The sequence below is a fragment of the Simochromis diagramma genome, unplaced genomic scaffold (assembly GCF_900408965.1).
Source record: "Simochromis diagramma unplaced genomic scaffold, fSimDia1.1 OVJJ01000610.1, whole genome shotgun sequence".
Taxonomy (NCBI): domain Eukaryota; kingdom Metazoa; phylum Chordata; class Actinopteri; order Cichliformes; family Cichlidae; genus Simochromis; species Simochromis diagramma.
The window spans coordinates 155,383-174,224 of NW_024387063.1; the positions used below are offsets into that span (position 1 = coordinate 155,383).

Sequence of the window (18,842 nt, forward strand, 5' to 3'; positions counted from 1 at the left end):
CAGCCCTGAAGCGGATGGTAGGATTGGGGAGGCAAAGGAGAAAACTACAGAGAGGGCGGAGAGAGGAGGCGAAGGTGTGAGGGGCAATGGTGCGAGAGCATCCTAAAGAGAAACGGGAAGGGTGATTCAAGAAGTAAATAAGGGGAGGAGAGGGGAGGAACACCAGTGCAGGGGGGCAGGAGGCATCTTCTTTTCAGTGGCGAGTCATGCTGGGGAGGGTGCAGCAGTGGACTGATTTTTAACTTGCCATTACAAATTTATCATCCATCTGAAACAATTGTTTGTGTTTCTTTCTAAAGTGGTGGGAAATTGTCACCTTTTACTATTTATATATTTTGCTATTTATACTTGTGTGTGTTTGACATTTTCCTTGCCTAACCAAAATAATCTAAAACCCGGGTACTATAAGTGTGTGAATGTGTGTGTGAATGGGTGGATGACTGCATGTGTAAAGCGCTTTGGGGTCCTTGGGGACTAGTAAAGCGCTATACAAATACAGGCCATTTACCATAGGTGGTGCTGGATTGGTGCTTTTAAAGGTAAAACCAATTAAGACCTTATAATCAATTAGGTATAAAAAGTTACTATTTTTATTACTATTAATATTATTTTTTGTTAAAATCTTTAAAAATTAACTGGGTACACCTTTTGTTTTGAACAATATCTGTAATATACCATAGCTGCAGTGCTTCACCAACAGTGTGACAAGTTCAATTTGTAGAGTATCGCCTTATAATTTGATACCCTATTTTCTCTATGCTGTATTTGCCTGCATCTGCAGCTTCCCTGGTCAGCTAATATCTACTCAAATACTGACCAGTGCATATGTGTTCATTCACCCTTCAGCTACACCATAACTAATACTATGTTGCCCTTTCTTTGTCCTCCTAAAATAAGGGAAGGATACGGGACTTCGGGGAGCCTGGGATGTTTGTTAGCTATGCATCTTTTGTTGGTTTGTTGGGAATTTGGAAGCCAGATCAATGCTTCTGGCTTCTTACAGACACACTTCTGGGCAGTTCTTTCCTACCTTATTCACTTCACCTATTAACTCGTTACATTTTGTGGCTGATTGATATGTATGAATGATTGTACATAGTTGAGCTGAGCTGATTTTGTGATGAGTTAGAAAAGAAGCAAGTAATTGTTCACATTGGGTGAGAATTCCACTTTCTGGCCTTATATCACGAATATAATATTCGGTATACTCTGTGTCTTTGGACTCAGTACAAAGTGTCACAAGTTTTGACATTAAGATCAAATGTGATTAAGTGTCAAGAATTAATCAAAGAATCGAAGGATATGGTAACAGCTAGCATGAGATTTAATCTAACAATGCGCTCGATCTGTCTAATCTGTGTAATCTGTATCGATAACCTAAATCCATAAAATAATAATTTGATAAAACAAAAAAGCTTTAGTACTCTCATCAAGTATAGCTCATGCCATCGTTTTATGGTTGTCAGGATGCTGATTTAATACCAATCCCAGTTTAATACTTGATACTATTTTCGGTACCTCTGCAGTAAAGAAATGAGTAAATGTTCTTTTCTCCTTAAGTTATTGTTTTTCTTCATATAACCTGTTTTAAAAAATGTTCTTCATAACAAAATAAATGGTTGGATTGGTGTTGTGATTTTCTGAAAAAAAAAAACAAAAAAAACAAAAACAAGAAGCTTCACTTCACGTCACATTCCGATTTCTTACCCCTTAAGTTTTCATGCAGTGGTGCTGTCTCTAAAACACGCTTCATATTTAATCTGAACACTCCCTTACAGTAGCTATTTGCTCAGATACAGATGCCATATTTAGGAGATAATTCTTTGCTTAAAACATCATGAACATAGCTCTTAGTGATGCTGTCTACTGTCCATCACAGCAAGTGTTCATGTAGACACTAAGTAAGACATGCAATGGGCATCCAGAGAGCTGAGGAGAATGCATGTTTTTATTTTCTACCAAACACAAACACACAAATGATCCCTTCAGCTGTATCCATCGCAATAACGTCTACTAAATCATTCCATCCACTACACCCTGCCCCAGCATGCCTTGCTTATTACCCTCCCATGTACTTTCCTGGGTCGTGCAGAAAAAGGAGAGTTAAATACCTGTGCCTCCAGTTTCATTAACATGGTCAGAATGGTGGAGGAGTATGTGTGTACATTTGAGTGTGTGCTGGCAAAAGAGAAGTAAGGAGGGACGCTGAGGAGATGAGTCCTTCCTGGGACAAGTGTTCTTCCAAGTGGCGGATGTAGAGCCTGGGCAATTAAAGGGTTAAAGGTGTCTGGGGCGCCCTCACCCCCACGGAATGACCAATTTTGACCTCCGGACAGGGGCATGGGGAAGAATGACGAGGTGGAGGATGTTGGATACAATGGGTTTTGGAGAGTGGAAGCTTGAATGGTGCATTTGGTGGAATCTGAATAATCAGGAGCGGATAATAGGAGTTGTACTCAACAAAGATTGGAGGTTGTGGTTTGTGGGATTAACGGCAAGTTAGGGAGCAATGGGCAACACCTCTTCTTAACATACAGCATGAAAATTCAAAGCAGGAGTACTCTACAGCCGGTTGTGAACCATATGGCAAGCAACTTTGCACTGTTTCAACAACGTTGAATAAATCTGCATTTAATCTGATGGTGTTCATTTTTAAATTGAGTACCATCAGATTTTCTTACATTTCTTCCACTGTATCTTTGTGCTAAATGTATTTTAAATATATAGCACATTCTAGTATTATTACTTAGTTCCTAATAATGTTCCTCTGTAGTCCACCCTTAGATATCTCAAAAACTGACATTCATGGCCGACAGAGGATGAATCTTACTAATTTTGATGATCTCCCAACTTTTCCTGTGGGAGTTCTCATGGCATACACCCAGGGGCTGTGGTTCAGTACGGAGAGGCCAACTAAGATCATAGAGAGCAGTACAGCACTCCCTTGCTAGGTTACTCTCTCTGCCATATGTTAGGAACAACAGAGGTGTAGGCGATGACACTGAGAAAACGGGTAGGTGAATATAGAGAGGGGGAGGTGCTGATATGAGAGAGGGAGTTGAAAGGTGTTTGACAAGAAGGCATCAGCAGGGACATGGGCTGAAGAGGACCTGGGGGGAGTGTTGGTAAGCAGGGCTTGAGGGATCTAAGTCAGGGACTGAGATGCAAGAAAAGGGAAGGAAGGACGAAAGAGATGACTCACGGCCTGGTTAGAAGGAAATCAGAGTGGCATGGATTGGCAAACAGGGAAAAAAGGGATCGGGATCAAGGAAGATTTGGGAGGAGAAAATGTTGATAAGGAGCAGGTTGCACTTTATAGCTTATAGACAGTTGTGTGGGAAATGATTTGGGAAACTCTTACAGTGGATGAAATGAAGATGACAGTATAACAAAAAGCCTCTTTAAATAAAAGATGGTGATGATCTTTTAAGTGTGAAATATCAGGGATACATTTTAGTTATGGATCGCTGTCAGTTGTCGAGATGAAGGTGGCGACTGAACATCGAGAAAGACCTGCTGATATGATGACACATGTGATGGCGACCAATACAGAAATAGAGATGAAAATGGAAAGGAGGCGGCCTACAGAAAACAGAAAAGACTGGGAAAAAAGATGGACAGAAGCAGAAACGGGAACAGAGCGAAGGGGATACTGGACATGAGGGGATGATGAGCTCTGACGCAGAGCAGACTGAGACAACAGGAGGGTGGAAGCCGGGCCTCGCCTAGTGTACTGGACGTACACGGCTGACTGACAAAGGTCTTTCTGTCAATGGTTAAATGTGTGTGTGGGTGTGGAAGGATAGTGGAGTAGATGAAGAGGAGGATGGGGAGGGGAACTTACGTGAAGGCGAAGGCCACCAGAGCACCACTAACCACTATAAAGTCCAGAATGTTCCACAAGTCACGGAAGTAGGATCCCTCGTGGAGAAACAAGCCCAGCACCACCATCTGGAAGACAAGGAGTGTGCTCAGCATGATATATACTCATATACACACATACACAGGGACACTGACTTTACCCTCTAAAGCACGCTGGCCTTAACAAATACAGAAACACACACAAACAGAGGACGCCTCATACAACTGCACAAAAAAGGGCTCAAAGTAGAGAGTCACACACAGTCTCACTGTGATACTTTGTTACCTTGATCAACATTTCAAATGTGAAGACTGCTGTGAAAACGTAGTCAAAATTACGCAGCACCTGCGGAGGGACACAACACCATGAGATAAATTAACATATTAGAGAGAGCAGATGAATCAGAGTGAGAAAAGATGCGACAAACGGAGGAGAGATTAGCAAAGAAAAAAAAGTACACACTAGAAAGACAATGATCCTAGTTCTAAACCTATTTTAGGTTTCCATTTTCAAACAGCTCAATCACAAAATCCACTTGAGTGAGATTATTCATAATTTCTTCTCTTTTGTCATAATATTTCTTTTCGGTGTTAACCTATCCTCCACATTCTCTAAATCTTGATTTAATGTAATAACAGAGAAAAAAAAGCTACTAAATATCCAATCTCCATAAAGAGATGTGTTGATGCATGATCAGGCATCCAGGTAAGGAAATACGTCTTTATGGAAATCCCAAAAAGTTGATTTTGTTCATCGTGATGTAGCGTTTTCAGTGGGAGGTGACTTCTTCAGTCTCAGCTGATGGCAGGTTTTCCCAACCCTCCATTTACATAATGACTAAGACGAGCACCAGTGACGATGATCAAGAATCATCATGGTTAATGATCAAGAAATTGACCTCACAGCTTATTTTTGTTGGTGGTGTTAGTTTCAGTCATTATGCAAACGTACTGTTTATAAGGTTGGGGAAACCTGGGTTGATGAACAGAATCCACAAAGAGATATTTGCATGTGATCTATAGCCAAGGGCCTACATTGGTAATAGAAGCTTTCTGGTTTGCATTGCTACCGACCAATCCTGTTTGAGTAAGCTTTGGTTGGATGCAAGCAAATCCATCGATGGAACAGGAAATCTTGTGTGCCGGATATGAACTGTCGGTTGCAAAACTGCTAAATATCTGCCTTGCAATCACTCCTCGTTATCACATTGTTATCAATAGGTATGTAAAAAGGAAATATTAATTAGGATGATGCGATACCTATGATTAATATGTGTTATCAACAATTTAGCTGTAGCCAAATCCTTCTAGCCCTAGCACAAGCTATTTATATCACCACTGCTGACCTCTTCACTGACAGGATTTATTAACAACTAATAACTTTACTTTAGAACCATATACTATTCCCAGATCTTGCTAAAAATTCTCAAAATCTTCATTTTTATATCTGTTGTAGACATCCCATCAAAAAAGAAGAACGATGCAGACAGAAAAACACAAACACATAGTCGTGTCTCACATCGTTTTGCGGTGACTTAGGGTTGACAGGGTCCTCTGCAGCAAGAGCGATGCTGCTCATAGCGATGACAGTAAGGATGGTGAACTCAAAATACTTCAGAGTCAGGATGTAGTGACAGCACTTCCGAAACCTGGCGCAGACACACAGACGCGTGTGCATGTTAAGAAATAAAAAACAAAAAACCCCACAACACATTAAATATGAAATATGTCTTAGGCTGTAAAGAAAAACTTTCCTTTACAATAACTTTTCCATATTCTAGAAAACAGCATGGTACAAAGCTTGGAGCTTGTGTGTGTGTATAAACACAGACACACACAGAGTATATACTCACGGGTTAGTGGTGGACAATATGAAGCAAGAGCTATAAGGAGGCATGGGTTTGGGGCCATCTTCATCTCCGCCCTCGCTCTCCTCCTCTTTCTTCTCCTCACTCTTCTTCTGGTCGGTGTTGGCGTTCTTGTTCACTAAGCAAATCCAGCAAAGAAAACAGGGAGAACTCAGAATCGACAGACACAAAGAGACAACGTTTGACACACAAAGACTGATATTGCACTGTTGTTAAGTTCAAGAGGAAAGCCAACAATTTTAATTTAGGTGTCACTGCAGTGATATTATACACAGTATTATAGTACAGTCAAAAACATGTTCAAAGAAAAATTAAACTGATAAAAAAAGTTAGACTGGGGTGCAGTATTGTAGTGAACTGCTCATGAGCGACCACTGGAGGGCGCTCTTTATTGGTTGACCAGGCAGCAGCCTGGAAGCAATGGTGACTGTGAACGTTTGGTATAAGGTAAAAATAAAACTGCATCCATGCAGTTTAGTATTAATAAAAAAGGTGGAGGCCAGACACTCGTCTATTGCCATATCTAAGTGTATACAAATGCAGTTTATTGACCACATTGTCCACAGTCCTATGTCCTTTCAGTAAACGCAGGTAGCTGCTGCAGCAGAAATTATCAGGCATTATTGGAGCGTAAGGAGTGCATATTACCCTACTATATTATTATAGTAGGGTACCTGCCAGAAAGGTTTTTCGTTACTGCGTTAGCTCTCGTTGCATTAGCTCTACATTTTATTGTTGAAAAATACTCTGAAATACCATGAAGGTATAATGGCATCAAAAATAAATAATATTTTAGAGTATAATGTTTTTGCAATCTGACCCATAAAACAAAACAAAACACTCTTTTATACATTTTTGAAAGTATCTTTGACGTGTTTCTCGAAGAGTCTTCTAATGTTAAAGTCAGTACAACCAGTCAGAAGTACAGTTTGTACTGCATTAATGTCTCTCTGTCTAAACTAGAAGATGCCTATCAAACAAATTATAGACCCCAAAAAGCCATCTTTAGTTTTATAGTCATACGAGCCTCCAAGATTCACCTTGTAAGATGGCGTTGGTCGAGGGGTAAGGGTAGACAGGGGGCATTTCTATGGCTGTGTAGTCAGGTTTAACCATGCTAGTGAGGATCAAGCTGTCCATGCTGTGAAGCAGCGTGTGGGTATCAGCATCGCGGCAGTTGAGCAGGTTATTGACATGGTCAGGATGGTCAGGGTGATCTGGTGGTAGGGCGTAAGGGTGCTCGTGGGCATTGGCCAGCTTGCTGTTGTTGCGGAAGTTGTCCAGGTCCTCATTATACTGCTGTATAGGACGGGTGGTAGAGAGGCTTGGTCCAGTACTGTGGTGTTCCCTGATGAAGGAAAAAGAGATGGGGGAGATGTCACAAGAGCAACACAGAGCACACAGAAGGGCAGATTCTCTACCAAGGCCAATATCCTATGATGCACTTGATATGTGTCTTTATATAGTTGTAATACATAGCCTGGTAGTTTTAATTTAAAAGTCTTAAACTCTCAATAAACAGTCTTTACAAAATTCTAAATTCAGAACTAACATTTAAAATGGCCTTTTCATTTCTTTTCCATTCCATTATTTCATTGCATTTCCTTTTCCTGCTTTCTTTGGGATTAGCTACAAAATTAGCAATGGGAGTAACTATGGAATTAGCTGTGAAAATAGCTAATAGATTAACTATTGTATTAGCTATTTCACTTAAAATTTCCCTAACTCCTTTGATCCTTGTAGACAATGCAATGCTAATTAGCCGTGTGGAGCAATGTAAGGAGCTCTCTGATTGGTTACAAAGACACTGCAATTTGCATTTATGGCTTTGCACTGTTCAAGGACATTTAGCCTAGATGTTCACTGTCTTAAAATGTGCAACGCAGATATATGAAGAATGTTAAGGAACACTGCGATGAAATGAAGCCCTGATCAACTAAGTGTGCAGTAGATTTAATCAGTGAACAATTTGGTTGAATTTCAGATTTTAAATGGATCTGTTTGTTAGTGAATGACAACTAGCTCTGGGAGATGAGGTCACACCCTCATCTGTCCTACACCATGTTCATGGAGGATGTTACAGCATTGACAGACGATGACCTCTCAGCACTTTGAGTCAGCTTTTTGAAACCAGGGACCCTCATAGCAAAGCAGCAACTTGGACTTCATGCAGTAAATTCTACCTTTCTGGCGTTTGATTCTACTAATCGCTCTCTCATTTAACCCACAACTAAAATCAGTCCCAAAGAGCTGGGTAACAAGGACATCTAGCGTGAACACGTTTGTACTTTTACTTGTTCCGGGAATTACATTAGAGAACAGTAAATCTATTAAAACAAATGAATGTCTTCTTTCATTTTGCATTACGTTTTGTATATAATATGAAGAGGACTGCAGGCTGTTGAATAGATCAAATCACTAAAGTCATACTGAACAAACTGACCAGGTGAGTTAAACTAATTGACCACTTTTACAAGTTTTAGTTACATAACTGATTAAAGATCATCAAACTACTAAGTAACTTTAACCTTTTATTTCATTTTTTTCAGTGTACAATAAATAAATTAACTACATACAGTGGTCACTCGCTATAACGCGGTTCACCTCTCAAGGCCTCGCTGTTTCGCGGATTATTTTTTGTGCAATTTTGCATGCTTTTTTTTTTTTTTTACAGCTCATTGTGTTCTGCATGCTGATTGGCTGTAGACCACTGTCAATCAATCCCGTGCCGTGTCTCCTGTACAGCACAGATTGCGTTCAGCTTGTCAAATTTACATAAATCTTTGATCGCTAGCAGCGTGACTCTGAAGTGCTGCACTGTATGTTTGCAAATTTTCTCCCCAACAAACACAACAATGTCGATGAAATGTTTTGCACCGTCAAAGGCAACCGCGGGTGACTTTGGTTTTATTCTATAATACTGGACTTGTTTTTCTACAAGGGTTTGAACTTTAAGAGTGTTTAAACAAGAGAGAAAAGTGTGAACATGTTCATGCCTGTCTGAAAAAAAGTGTATAAAGTGTGTAGTGAGGGGTTTTACAGCCTTAAAACATCTATAATAATTGTAAAAAATAAAGCTGGCTACTTCAGGGATTTCACTTATTGCAGGTTATTTTTAGAACGTAACTACCGTGATAAACGAGGGACCACTGTATATACGCTGTGTGATAATTGTGTGATTTTAACTAGAACCTACAAAATTGTACAGTACTCGTGTTACTTTACCAAAGTTTTGGTGGCTAATTGTGCTGCTTAATACTTTTTATTGTTTAGATTCGACAATCAGATTTTAAATGGATTTGAAATGTCTGCAGTTGTGTGAATAACACAAATGAACTTCAATCAATGGTGTCCTCACTAGTCTTTAATCATTCTATCTCAGGTCTTTTAACTCTTAACTATCATAAAGTTATGACAGCTGGACTGAGGAGACTACATTTATGATCGTGGCTCAAGAGTTGGCAGTTTGTCTTGTAATCGGAAGGTTGCCGGTTCGAGCCCTGGCTCCGACAGTCTCGGTTGTTGTGTCCTTGGGCAAGACACTTCACCCACTGCCTACTGGTGGCGCCAGTGTCCGGCAGCCTCGCCTCTGTCAGTGTGCGCCAGGGTGGCTGTGGCTACAATATAGCTTGCCATCACCAGTGTGTGAATGTGTGTGTGGATGACTGGTTGTGTAAAGCGCTTTGGGGTCCTTAGGGACTAGTAAAGCACTATACAAATGCAGGCCATTTACCATGTACAGACAGCGTTTTAAATATTATCTTTAATGGCTGTAGGTTGTAGCCATTAGCCATCTAAGACTGTATGTAGGATGGAAGTGACTACTTCAAAGGCACAGCGATAGCAAGTTCATTGAAAACGTTTGCAATAATTTTGGTTGTTAGGTCATTTCTAACCACTGTATTCACCAGTACAACAACCTATACTGAGTATTAATGACTGACAGGTTTTAATTCGAGACTTTCCTTACCTTCTGCAATGCCCTTTGCTCTTATCATGGTTGCCATGTCGATGTCGTCTTGCTCTCCGCCCTTCTCCTTCCGCGATTTTCCCCCCCTCTCCTTCTTTCCCCCTGGATCGGTGTCGCCTGCCTTCCTCTCCTTCTCTTGCTGCCCTGCGGTGCTGCCTGGCCCTCCTGTGCTCATTATGTCCTTCTCCTGCCTCACTCTGGTGGGGGGAAACACTGCGAGCTTCACGGCCTTCCCTGTTCCGGTGCCGATGGCCCCGATGGCTCCGGTGGCTGTGCCTCTCCTCCCCTGGATGGCCCTCTACGCTCGCTTCCACATTACCCAGAGATGTGCAGCTGAAGCCGTGCTCCATACGGGTCTCTGATAGCTGGCTTGTCTCTCTGCTGTCTGGCCCAAAGGGTTTCTGATGGTGATCACGGTCATAGTGATAGCAGTGGGCGGCACGGCGGCAGTGATCTATGTCCTGGTGCCGGTACTCCTGGTCAAGTGGCAGTTCTCCAGGTTGGGTCTTGTTGGTGTTATTATTGCGGTTGTCCTGTGGGTTCACCACCAACGGCCTGTCCAAGTGGGTTTTCATGTCACCACGTCCTTTCCGTGGGTAAGACGCCTGAGTTAGGGTGACAGGGTAGCAGATGACATTACGAGGTTATATGCAAACATCAGCCAAATTTTAGCCCTGGAGTAGCTAGCCATGTATGATCATGTTTTTCTAAGCAGGTCTCAGTACACCACTTATAATACATTTCAATCAAATACATTTACTTGAATTTAATTGAATCCTAGAGACTGACTTAAAATCTTTCTTTATCATTTGCAAACATGAATCTCTTGTCTAGGTGATCATTTATGTTAAGATGTATATTTTTTAAATCTAAATTGTCATTTGGAATTTTTTTTCACATAGCAAGTAGCAAATTTAAACATTAGTGGTTGTTTTCCATGGTTGTGTATTTCAAATAGACAGTATATTAATAAAAGACAGTAAATCATGTAATAATGAGTAAAAAAAACAATACTGCAAACGGAAAGAAAACAGCTGCTCTAGAATAAAACCACAGCAATGACACTGCCATCCATGCATGCTTGAAACTTTTTAAATTGCTGTTTTAAAGAAGCAAATGCTCATCAAGCCAAGCAAAATACATCAGCTTTTCATGTATTTTGGGTTGCAGTAGCAATTGCTTCTAAGCTGGCAAATCAAATATAGTCCGGAGTATTTTAACCTTCTTTGGTATCATATTTTATATATACATATGTTAACCCAGAAATAAACAAGCAGGATTTACAGCACTCGTGCTGGTCCCATTCCCTCCCTGGGTCACAGCCCACCATTTTTGGCTCCATGTGAACAAGTTTTTAAACTTTTTTTTTAATTTGTAAAGCCACAAAATGCTAAAACAGAACCAGCTGTGAACATACATGCTGAGTCATATCCAGCCTCCTCCTGATTTGCACTTTGCCCCATTCCAGTTTTGAGTCCACTGCTTTCTCTGCATGCCCCACTTTAATATTGCATTGGTCCCAAGCACGCAGCTTCAAGCCGTCCCATATAGCATTGCAAAAATAACACTCCTTCACAGGCTTAAAGGGATATTACACGCTGGCATCAAAACATGTAGATTACATTATGACCCAGAATACACAGCAGTTATCAGTTTTATATATGAAATCTAATTATGGAAAAGAAGACAAACACTGAGCCATGACTCCCAAAAAGTTGATCCTGTTCATCTTGACATTTTCAGCTGGACGAAAATGCAACGTCCAGATGAACAGAATCAACTTTTTGGGATTTCCTTACCTGGATGATTGAGCATGCATCAAGACACCAAGCAATGAGTGTCACATTGACTGGACATTGGATATTACTGTGAGATAAAGTTTACTGATCTTAAATAGACTTTACATTCAATACCCATCTATCGTCTAAGTCATCATCAGTGGAAACCATAACTCTAACTCTATGCAATCAGAATATGTAATTCTTTTTAAGCTGTTTTCCAAAATCTTGGTAATCAGGGGACAAAAAAGGCACACATGCATAAGGTTTGGAGCAGCTGTTGGGGTTATAACCAATGATGACTTGGACCTAAGAGGGTTAAGATAAACTCAATCTCAGAATTATAGATTAGCTTTAAAATTACGTGCAATTGAACAGGATCTCCAACTCTTGGAGAACAATGGACACAAACGTTCTGATACAATGTTTTTGACCTTACAATAGATGATTTTCAATGTCATGTTACATGTTAATACATGTGTCACAAGTGTCCTCCAAGAGTCATCCATTCAAAAAGAAGTGGTGTTAACCCCTTAGCAGTCGGACGTACCGCCCACGGTACGTCCGACTCCTAACCCTTTTAGGCAAAATTTGTAGGACTGCTAAGGGGTTAATATCCCTTTAAGGTGGTTACAGATTGCTTTACACACATTACAACAAATATTTACCATATATATCAGGAGTAGACTCTATATATATGTGTATATGTGTTTTTTTCTTAGGGGGGGAAACACCTCACCTCTTCTCCCTCCACTCCCGCCTTCCAGTCTTCCTGCTCCAGCTCATTGTAGAGTGCCTCGCGGCTTGTCATTAGGTTCTGTCGGCGAATCTCACTTGTTCTCTGCTCCCACACTGACTTATTTCCCTTGGTGTGGTTCTTTTGCTGCTCCTTACTGTTGGGGGAAATTAGGGGATGTTAGGCAGGAGAAAAGGAGTTTTAGTTACGGCGAAGATGGAGGGGAAACACAAGAGGGTGTAGTAAAATAAAAGAAAGGCAGACGTGAGTGATTTCAGGTATGGCAGGAGGACGAGGTGGAGATAAAGTGAAGATGTTGAAGAATGAATAAGCAAGGAAATTGGTGTCATTGTATTGTTGTCAGAGGTGTTATGGGGAAAGAGATGGTAATGAGTAAGTGAGAAAGAAAAAGGAAAAGAAGGATTAGACACTTGAGGACAAACCCACTGAAATTTAGCCACACATCAGTAGCAGTAATGTAAAAACGGTTCATCCTTAAAGGGAAAATCCAATTATATGTATGACTTTAGGTATGTTCTTATTTATCCACGTAGACTGTTTAGGTAAGAGCTTTGCAGTTTGGCTGATACTGGTTTAAATATAAGAAATGCATCTTACTTGCCTTATTATTACTGAAAACAACAAATAAAATTAGATTGGAGTTTTTTCCAGAAATTTTGAAACACTTAATCAGACCATGTTGTGAGCAGTTTTATGAAGGAATTATCTTCACCTGTGACTGAGGACCATCTCTCCAACACAAATTTACCAGCACCAAATCTTCTCAGCACAGGTTCAGTTAGCCACAGCGACTAAAAAGTCTAGTGGCTTCCAAAGGAGCAGTGAGTTTATTTGAGCAACATTCTCATGTATACCATTGTCAGTGTTTCTGCTGCCAGGAGAAGATTCTACAGGCTGTCCGCCTCTCGCTCTTCTTCCCTTCACAAAGCCCTGAATCTGTTCCTTTCACTCTCAGAACAATCGCTTTATCGTGTTTTAGAGAACAGTGAGAGTGTGATGGTGACTGTGTGTGTGTGTGTTGTGTGCAAATGAATGCCTGCCAATCATAAATGTTACGAAAGACAGTCCTGGAAGAAAAAAAAACAAACATTGCACGTGGGATTGTGCCTCTTTGTCACTGCAGCCACATGATGGATTTTATGTGCAGTGTTTTGAATGTACTCACATCTTTGAGGGTTATCTGTGTAAATGTGTCAACTCACGCAGCAATAGACAGGTTGGCAGCTGACAGAGGGCTGACCTCTGCCACCTCCTTTGCCTTCTGTAGTGCTGTCTTCTGATTGGCTGCCTCTTCCTGTTCTTCTTCATCCTGTTAAAGAAGAACAGTAATCTGGTCTAAATTTTTAGTGTAAATACTGATAGAGGTAGAGCAAAATGAACTCCCACCAACACTGGAGACGAAAACAATTCTTCCCTCTTCAGTGACTTAATGCCGCTTGAAGGTGTCTTCTTGTCAATCTAGCAAAAAACCTGAAATGACTGCCAGCTGCACTATAGTTGGCAACCAAGAACTAAGTTTACTGCAGCTGGAGACAAGACGAGAGGTTTCCATGAGGTCAATTTTGAATGCTGGAAACGTATCATTTGCTGTGCCTACAAGTGCAGCAAGTGTTTTTGACATATAAAAGTGAAATACACAAAAATAAGTTTTAGGATACTACACTGCACAAAAATAAATAAATAAATAAATAAATTAAGGAACATTTCAAAACCACATCAGGTCTCAGTGAATATCTATATTAATATGGACTGGTAATGTGTTAGGAACAAAAGGATAGAGCATCGTTTTATGGAAATGAAAATGATCAACATACCTAAAGTGCAAGAATGATGTGGCAGGCTAGTCCATTTTGCCAAAATTTCATTGTAGCAACTCAAAATTAATACTCAACAGTCTGTATGACCTCCATATGTTTGTATGCATGCCGACAACATCGGTGAGCACAGAGTCCACTAGAGGATGCCAGGCCCTGTTTTTGATTGTTTGGTCAGAGACATTCACACCAGTAACCTGCTGGAGGTCATGCTGGCCCTCCTTGCACAAATGAGCAGATACCGGTCCTGCTCATGTGTTAAGGACCTTCTACAGCCCTGTCCAGCTCTCCTGGAATCTCCTTCATGCTTTTGAGACTATGCCGGGAGAAATGTTCTGGCAGTGGCACAAATTGATGTGCCATCCTGGAAGACTATCTGTGCAACCTCTGCAGGATCCAGGTATCGCCTCATGCTACCAGTAGTAACACTGACTGTAGCCAAATGCAAAACTAGTGAAAAAGAAAAAAAAAACGTCAAAAGACGAGGAGGAAAAAATCTCAGTGTCTGTGAAACCGTTCCTGTTTTGGGGGTTGTCTCATTGCTACCCCTCTAGTGCACCTGTTGTTTTTATTAACACCAAAGCAGCTGAAACTGATGAAAAATCCCCTCTGCTACTTAACTGACCTAATCAGTTTAACAGAGTATAACTTGATGTTATACTCTGATTAAAAAGTGTTTGTTTAATTTTTATCAGCAGTGTATATTTCTATAAACTGGCCCAAAGCATGCTCACAGTGAAAGCTGTCAGGAAGATCATTATGCTTGCAAGTTCTTTAGCTAAACACAACAGCTGGGTAACACATAGCATAACACGTAGACCTGTACCTTTGTAAGCTCCTGGGCATTGGCCAGATTGTCAACAGCGATGGCCAAGAAGACGTTAAGCAGAGTGTCTGTGGTGGCAGAGGTTAGGGAGAAATGCTGACAGGAAGCTGAGTGTTTTTCATGAAAACCAAGTGGAGACAAAAAAGATACGACGTGTTGTAGATAAGCAAATGACAGAAGAAGCAAAACAAGTTGAATTTTATGTATATGACAAAATATATGCATCTGTATAACTTTTCTTAGTACATATAGATACTGTACATGTATACAGCACATTTGAGTACATGCACAGGTAAGCGTGAAGGCAGGATACAGTTGCCAAAGAGTGTCAGGACAATAAAGAAGATGGAGAAGATCATCCCCTTGTCTTTCACTCCACCCTGGGACTCAATGCCATAGTACATCACCTCATTCCAGTCTTCTCCTGTCAGGATCTGTCAAGAGAGTTTTAGTTTCATTGGTCTGATATAAAAGGAGTGAGTTTGCTGTGAAAGCCTTTAGTCGCTTCACTGCTTGACCACTTATCTCTTAACAATAAGTAATCAAGCAGTAATAATAACCTAACCAATAACATTTGGATCCGAGCTTGTGGTGTAATGTATATGCGCACTGAATGTGTTGCATTTTTGTGGAATATTCATCCTCAAAAATCACATAATAAAGAGAACACAGCCGCTGGGAGAACTTCATGGTTTGCACATATTTCGCTCGATATTTCCAGAGAAATAATTTCGGAGATCTGATTGACCCAGAGCAGCATCTAGTTGTGTGTCTGAGCTAAAAACTGTATTATTTTACTATATTCAGTACTGCGCGTTTTGAGCTACAAGTGCACGTATTGCAAAATGCAATAATCTGATTGGTCAGATCTGTTTATTCAGATCTGGAAAACTGGAGCTTGGTTAGAAAAAAGAAATGTCGCAAATTCTTTCAGCAAAATTACACAGTTGGTGTGCACGGCTGCCTTTAGAACACTGGAGTTCAACGAAATACACGACACACAAAATATTCACAGAGATTTTACGTATTCTGGTGGGTTTTTTTGCGTCAACTCACTTGAACACCATTTCTAGTTAAAAGGTTTTGGGAGTTGCTGAACTGCAACGTCTCCACGCTGCAGCGGCTTTGCTGTGAAATTCCTCCATGCTACGATAACCGTCATGCTTAATCTGCTGTTGATGTGCTTTGTAGTAAATAACAAGTAAGCTGAATTTATCAGCCATACATACATTGTCCAATCAAGCTTTTCGAGTAAGGATCGGACCACTGTCCAATCCAAATATCAGATATCCCTAATTAGACATGAAGCTGTGTTACTTTAAATGCCCTCAGCCCTTTAGATACCTCTACACACTCTGATACACACATACAGCTGGTACATTTGAGTGACACAGCTCTGACAAAGTCACTCAAAGAAAATAAAGCAAAAACTGCTCCTAACAAAAGACAGCTTTCTAAATCACTGCAAGACAACACAGAAACATTGGACCTGCAGTCAGAACTGAACAAGACTGATGACAGCACAACAATAGGCTTTGTTAATATTCAGTCATGTGAAGTGTAGAAATGTGTCTGGAAAACAGAGTTACTCTCATTTTAATATTTGCTTCGTTCTCTAAGAAACCAGGCACAAAGCTTTCTTCCCCACCTGAAACACTGTCATGATTGCTGCAGCAAAAGTGTCAAAGTTAGTAGGAGGCGTTCCGTCGTCAAAGTTAAATCTAAGGAGAAGAAAGGAAAATGTACAGTAAGAAAATAGATGCTCAAATTTAATACTGGCAGTTGAGCTTCTTCTTAAGTTAGTGGTGATACTGACTGTCCTCCAAACAGCTGCATCCCCAACAAGGCAAATACCACGATGAAGAGGAAGAGGAGGAACAGCAAGCTGACGATGGACTTCATGGAGTTCAGCAGAGAAACCACCAGGTTTCGAAGTGGTGCCCAGTACCTGAGGAAAAGGAGGACGTGTGCAAGAAGAAGGACACATGATGAGGATAAATGAGACAACAAAAAAAGTAAGCAATAGAAGAAAAGAGAGAGGAGGAAGGAAAGAGGGCAGCGATAAAGAAGAGGATCAAAACCATTTACGTAAACTCTGAACAGGTACATGTTTTTAAGCCGAATTCAGCCTTTATTTTGTTAATTTGATATTTTAACATGAAATTGTGTCTGAGCTGTTTTACTCCTTTTCATGTATACCCTCCTGTTTTTACCACCTCTGAGCTTCTCCAGTAACCAACAGGTGTCCCAAATAGAATGACGTGCACTAGTAAAAACATCCAACTCTCTTTCATTACATGTACCATAAGCTCGGCCTCTTATCATGTGCTTCATTATCATCATCGTTTCATTTGTGTACTGATGGAAGAGCATGCAAGTCTAAGAGAAGTCAGAGGAAGAGCGAGAGACACTTACTTTGTGACTTTAAAGATGCGGAGCAATCGCAGAGCTCGTAACACGCTGATCCCGAAGGACGTGCCTGGTTTTATGGTGGCCCACACAACCTCGAAGATACTGCCGACTATTACCTGCACGCACACACAATTCAATACAGTCAGAACGCTGAGTTCAATCAGCAGCTATTAGAAGTTTAAGTTTGTATTTATTTATCAAAAAAAATCTCTGAAGCCCCAAAAACAGAATTTTTCCTCTGCCAAGGCACAAGAACCCTTGTTTATACCATAGACATTATTAGGATGCTGCTTAGTTATCCAAGAAGCTGAGGTAAATGCATATTTTTCTTTATTATTATTTTACTTTGAATTGTTGGGTCCTTTCCAGGGGACCACCGGCTTTGTCAGTAAACATTACTTTTATAAAGAAGAAGTCATAAGAAGAAGATTAGTCTAGTATTAGACTGAAGCTAAAAAGGAGTCATAGGTTATAACTTTAAAAGAAATTTGACCAGGCACATTTTGCACTTTTAGTTTTTGAATGATCACAAAACAGAGAAAACACCCATGTTTACTAATACCTATCACTAAACATTTAATCCTGAGATGGCTTAATTTAAAACAAAAAAGTGGAATTTAAATGGAAATGTCTCTGTGTTGGAGTTAAAGAGTCTTTGCTTCTGATCACATTTGCTGAGGAATTAATAAACTGATAAGAAAAAACCCCAATAAAAACAAAACTTACTACAGAAGCAGACCACCACACTAATACATTCAGTGAGAGATTAAATGCAGTGTTGGATTTTATAATCAGTACTTTTTTTTTTTGCACTTAGTTTCAGTGTGTGAGTTTGTGCACTCACCACACAGTCGAAGCAGTTGAATGAGGAATGGAAGTAGGGCTGGATGCCCAGACCGTACATCTTGATCAGCATCTCAGACATGAACAAACCGAGGAAGACAAACTCTGCATAGACTGGAGAGAGAACAAAGGAGAAAAGAATGATTTGGGGCACGAATGAAGCAAAGAGAAGGGATTTTGTTAGAAACAGAAGGCGAGGAATGTGAGTTAGAACAAGAGGGCGACGTTGGGATGTGGAGAAAGGAAGGCGAAAACGAAAGAAAGTGAGGCCACGGAGAGAAAAACCAAATGAGATAAAAAGACAAAAATCAAAATCAGGTAAAAAGATGTAGAAGGTAGTAGTGAAAACCAGATGGGAGCATGACAGAGTGAGAGAAAGACTCAGTTGAGTGAATGATAATAGAGGTGCGAGCCACTAGCAAGTGTTGTATGAGATTGTGGTGATGAAGGGACTTCATCAGCAACGACAACTTTGTATGCTAATGCAGCTGAACACCAGCCAGGGACAACAAGCTGACTCCATCACGGCCTGTGTGTACACATGTATAAGTAAGTATTTATGTGTGTGGTCACATCAGCAGCAGCAAGCCAGCAACTAAAACTAAAGAGTTACACAACGTGTGTCAAGTGGAACTCAGCAAACAAAACTCTTCCGAGCATGATAGTGCAGATCAAGGATACGTGTAACTACAGAATGGGGATAACGCTTGAGA

General features: G+C 40.5%; 1 protein-coding gene across 18 annotated transcripts in view; it reads right to left on the reverse strand.

Annotated features, from left to right (window-relative positions):
• cacna1ab (calcium channel, voltage-dependent, P/Q type, alpha 1A subunit, b) overlaps window positions 1-18,842 on the reverse strand; it is a 149,732-nt gene that overhangs the window by 54,199 nt on the left and 76,691 nt on the right. For 12 of the 18 annotated variants that reach the window (XM_040045198.1, XM_040045202.1, XM_040045201.1 and 9 more), the window contains exons 12-26: window positions 18,131-18,243; window positions 17,290-17,402; window positions 16,691-16,822; window positions 16,523-16,595; window positions 15,188-15,308; window positions 14,875-14,942; window positions 13,437-13,543; window positions 12,217-12,370; window positions 9,700-10,304; window positions 6,770-7,077; window positions 5,715-5,847; window positions 5,381-5,510; window positions 4,148-4,207; window positions 3,845-3,951; window positions 3,203-3,205 (exon numbers count right to left, since the gene is read on the reverse strand). In XM_040045198.1, coding sequence (XP_039901132.1) covers window positions 3,203-3,205; window positions 3,845-3,951; window positions 4,148-4,207; window positions 5,381-5,510; window positions 5,715-5,847; window positions 6,770-7,077; window positions 9,700-10,304; window positions 12,217-12,370; window positions 13,437-13,543; window positions 14,875-14,942; window positions 15,188-15,308; window positions 16,523-16,595; window positions 16,691-16,822; window positions 17,290-17,402; window positions 18,131-18,243 — 2,227 coding nt within the window. The remainder of the gene's footprint in view (window positions 1-3,202; window positions 3,206-3,844; window positions 3,952-4,147; window positions 4,208-5,380; window positions 5,511-5,714; window positions 5,848-6,769; window positions 7,078-9,699; window positions 10,305-12,216; window positions 12,371-13,436; window positions 13,544-14,874; window positions 14,943-15,187; window positions 15,309-16,522; window positions 16,596-16,690; window positions 16,823-17,289; window positions 17,403-18,130; window positions 18,244-18,842) is intronic. The other 6 variants (XM_040045210.1, XM_040045209.1, XM_040045208.1 and 3 more) reach the window with 1 other exon arrangement.